Source organism: Medicago sativa, chromosome 1 (genome assembly GCF_051527215.1).
Source record: "Medicago sativa cultivar Bolivia chromosome 1, Bolivia_mono, whole genome shotgun sequence".
NCBI classification, from domain to species: domain Eukaryota; kingdom Viridiplantae; phylum Streptophyta; class Magnoliopsida; order Fabales; family Fabaceae; genus Medicago; species Medicago sativa.
The window spans coordinates 77,698,702-77,702,014 of NC_140749.1; the positions used below are offsets into that span (position 1 = coordinate 77,698,702).

The following is a 3,313-nucleotide window of genomic DNA, read 5'->3' on the forward strand; positions in this document are numbered from 1 at the left end:
TAGGACACATGTTAAGCAATCCAAAAATGGAAACATTTTCTTAAATTTTGTGCATTCAATTATTGAAAAGTTAAAGTCAAATGCAGTAATTACATTAGAATATTTCTATTTTGAATCATTAACTTGTGCCCTCAGGGCACAAGTTAACATTTCCCATATTTAATATAGGAAAAGATAAAAGTGGGACCCAAGATGAACAGTTTAATTCGGCCGCCAGCTTTGTCGTCTCTCTTGTCTCCGTTTACATCTCTCTCCCTCGCTCCGTCGTTCCTTTGTGTTTGACTCTCTCTCTCTCTCTACACCTGTCTCACTTTCTCTCTCCTCTTCATCACTCTTTCTTATCTTCCTCATTTCTCATTCATACCTCATCATCATATCATATAATATACTATCTCATTGAATGAATGAATGAATGTGATTCGTGATCTCTTTCAGTTTTCTACATACAACTTTTCATTTCTTTCTTCACTCTTCACATTAAACCGACAAATCAACCTTACCCATCATTTCTTTCTACTTTTATAATCCTTAATTAGTTTATTAATTAATATTACTATTATTATTATTATTATGAGGCGGCATAAAAGGTCGGTTATTTTGTGTTTGTGAGGATCACTGTTACTTTTTAAGCGTGTTTCTTTTGATTTTGTTTTTCAATCACACTCTTATCTTATAGATATATTCATTCATATTCATATTTAGAGCGAAGAAAACTAACAACATAGACATAAACATGGCTGGAAGTAATGAAGTCAACCTTAATGAATCTAAGGTAACAACTTTCTTAGTTTTTTTTGGTCTTTTTCTTCTTACTTTATTTGATTATAGCATTGTTTATTTTATGTATTCCTTCTTTAATTTGTTTCTAGAAGTTTTTTTTGTGTGTTTTTGATGTTGGGTTTTGGCGTTGAAGGGGAAAAGTTTGAATCTTTAACATCGATTGCGAAGGATTGCATATTTGTTGGGAACATCTTTGAGTTAAAGAGAGTGTTGTTTCTTTGTTTTTGTTATCCTTTTCTGGGTTTTGTTGATAATGATGGTCCCTATGTAGTTTTTGGGGTTTGTTTCAATTTTTTGTTTTGTACTTTCTATTTTTTCTTACATGTAGGCCTCTTGGTTTACTTGTTCTGGTAAGTTGGTAAATTTCTGTTTGGTTTACTCTCCAAAGTTGAAAAATTGCCCACCTTTCTCAAAGATTTGTGAGGTTCTTTCACGCCTATACTTCCTTTTTATGATCCTTCTTTTCAATAATTTCTTGCTTTTCTAAAGGGATGAGCTTTGATTAGATGATTTTATTCTTCTTTTGAAGTATTAGTACTATAGTGTCAAATGAAGTGCATAATTCATATGGATAAGGTTCTAATAACATAGTTCATATCCATAAGCTTTGATTAGAGAATATTTTTTCTTTCTTGTTAAGTACTGTTGTGCCAAATGAAATGCATAGTTGATATGGACAGGGTTCTAATAACATGTTACAATCTTTGTAGAGTGTTGTTCCTCTCAATACTTGGGTGCTTATCTCCAATTTCAAGCTTGCTTACAATCTACTAAGACGCGCCGATGGAACATTCAATAGAGAGTTAGCTGAGTTTCTTGACCGCAAGGTCCCAGCCAATACAATTCCTGTAGATGGAGTATTCTCTTTCGATCATGTCGATAGAAATTCAGGACTTTTCAATAGGGTTTATCAACCTGCTCCAGAGAATGTTACTACTTGGGGAATTATAGAGCTAGAAAAGCCCTTGAGCACAACAGAGATTGTCCCTGTCATAATCTTCTTCCATGGTGGAAGTTTCTCTCATTCCTCGGCTAATAGTGCTATCTATGACACTTTCTGCCGTCGCCTTGTGAGCATGTGTAAGGCTGTTATTGTTTCTGTAAACTACAGGAGATCACCCGAGCATCGGTATCCGTGTGCTTACGAAGATGGTTGGAATGCTCTAAATTGGGTCAAATCAAGGACATGGCTTCAAAGTGGAAAGGACTCCAAGGTTTATGCTTACATGGCTGGTGATAGTTCCGGAGGCAACATTGCTCATCACGTTGCGGTGAGAGCTGCCGAGGAAGATGTTGAGGTACTAGGTAACATTCTTCTCCATCCACTCTTTGGTGGGGAGAAGCGAACAGAATCGGAGAAGAAACTGGATGGAAAGTATTTTGTGAGGTTGCAAGATCGTGATTGGTATTGGCGAGCTTTTCTACCTGAAGGGGAAGATAGAGATCATCCTGCTTGTAATCCATTTGGTCCTAAAGGTAAAAGCCTTGTAGGACTCAAGTTCCCTAAAAGCCTTGTTTGTGTGGCTGGTTTGGATCTTCTACAAGATTGGCAATTGGAATATGTGGAAGGTCTCCAGAAATCTAACCAAGATGTCAAACTTCTTTACCTAAAGGAAGCCACTATTGGTTTCTACTTCCTTCCTAATAATGATCATTTCTATTGCCTCATGAATGAGATAAACGCCTTTGTGCATCCTAACTGCTGATATACTGCTACTACCACTTAACCATACATGACTAAAAGCCTGACTTGTATTTTTTATGTCCCTACTTTATAGTGGCGGTGTGTAGTTACAATATTATTATGTAGCATTACTTTCTGTTTTAACATCTATGGTGGTAAATCTGAGCTTTCTGTAACCGGTGTGAACCACTACTTCCTGTTGTATGCCTATATCTTTTGAAGGGTAGCATCAGTTTTAGGCGTCTGAGGTAGGGTTTGGCTGCGCCACCGTTTACAAGGCTTTCCCCATTCCACTTGTTCGACCTCGAAAGCACGAGGGGAGATACAAGATAGGGCTTGGTTGATGATCAATTTGATTATGTGAGTGTCTTTTATGTTGTATAACTATTATATAGAGTGGGGACTTTTGAGTATAGCCCATCCTATTATGAACTTTGTATGTTATATAGTAATATAAATATCTTGTTTGGTTGGTTTTTAGTTATATTTTTGTCCAAAATGCTAATGTTGTATTACGTTTTTTCAATTTCTTGACACAGAAGTTATATATATATTTGGTTTTGTTTATGCATTCAAGTTAGTAAAATGTTGGAAAATATCTTACCCTTTACACCTTTTTGTTATTCACTTGGTCTGTTTCAATAAGCTTGGAGTATATAGCATTGAAATCATGACCAAGTGTAGTATATATAAGATAAAACAGTAACACTGGTTAAAATAGTGAAGCTTGCATATGAATTTGAATTATTCTATGGTTTTTCATCCACTCTTTTAAATCTCAGACACAGGTTCAAACATAAGATTCACTTGAAAAGGGTGACATAAAATGTCCAATGTGGAAAAGGGATG

At 35.6% G+C, this 3,313-nt stretch overlaps 1 protein-coding gene across 1 annotated transcript; it reads left to right on the forward strand.

Moving 5' to 3' along the window:
• The first annotated feature begins 274 nt into the window (after positions 1-274).
• LOC146957685 (gibberellin receptor GID1B-like) lies at positions 275-2,948 on the forward strand. Its single transcript, XM_085738159.1, has 3 exons — positions 275-587; positions 703-772; positions 1,491-2,948. The coding sequence occupies exons 1-3, from the start codon at positions 571-573 to the stop codon at positions 2,484-2,486; spliced, it is 1,083 nt and encodes a 360-aa protein (XP_085594285.1). The 5' UTR covers positions 275-570; the 3' UTR covers positions 2,487-2,948.
• The last annotated feature ends 365 nt before the right edge of the window (positions 2,949-3,313 follow it).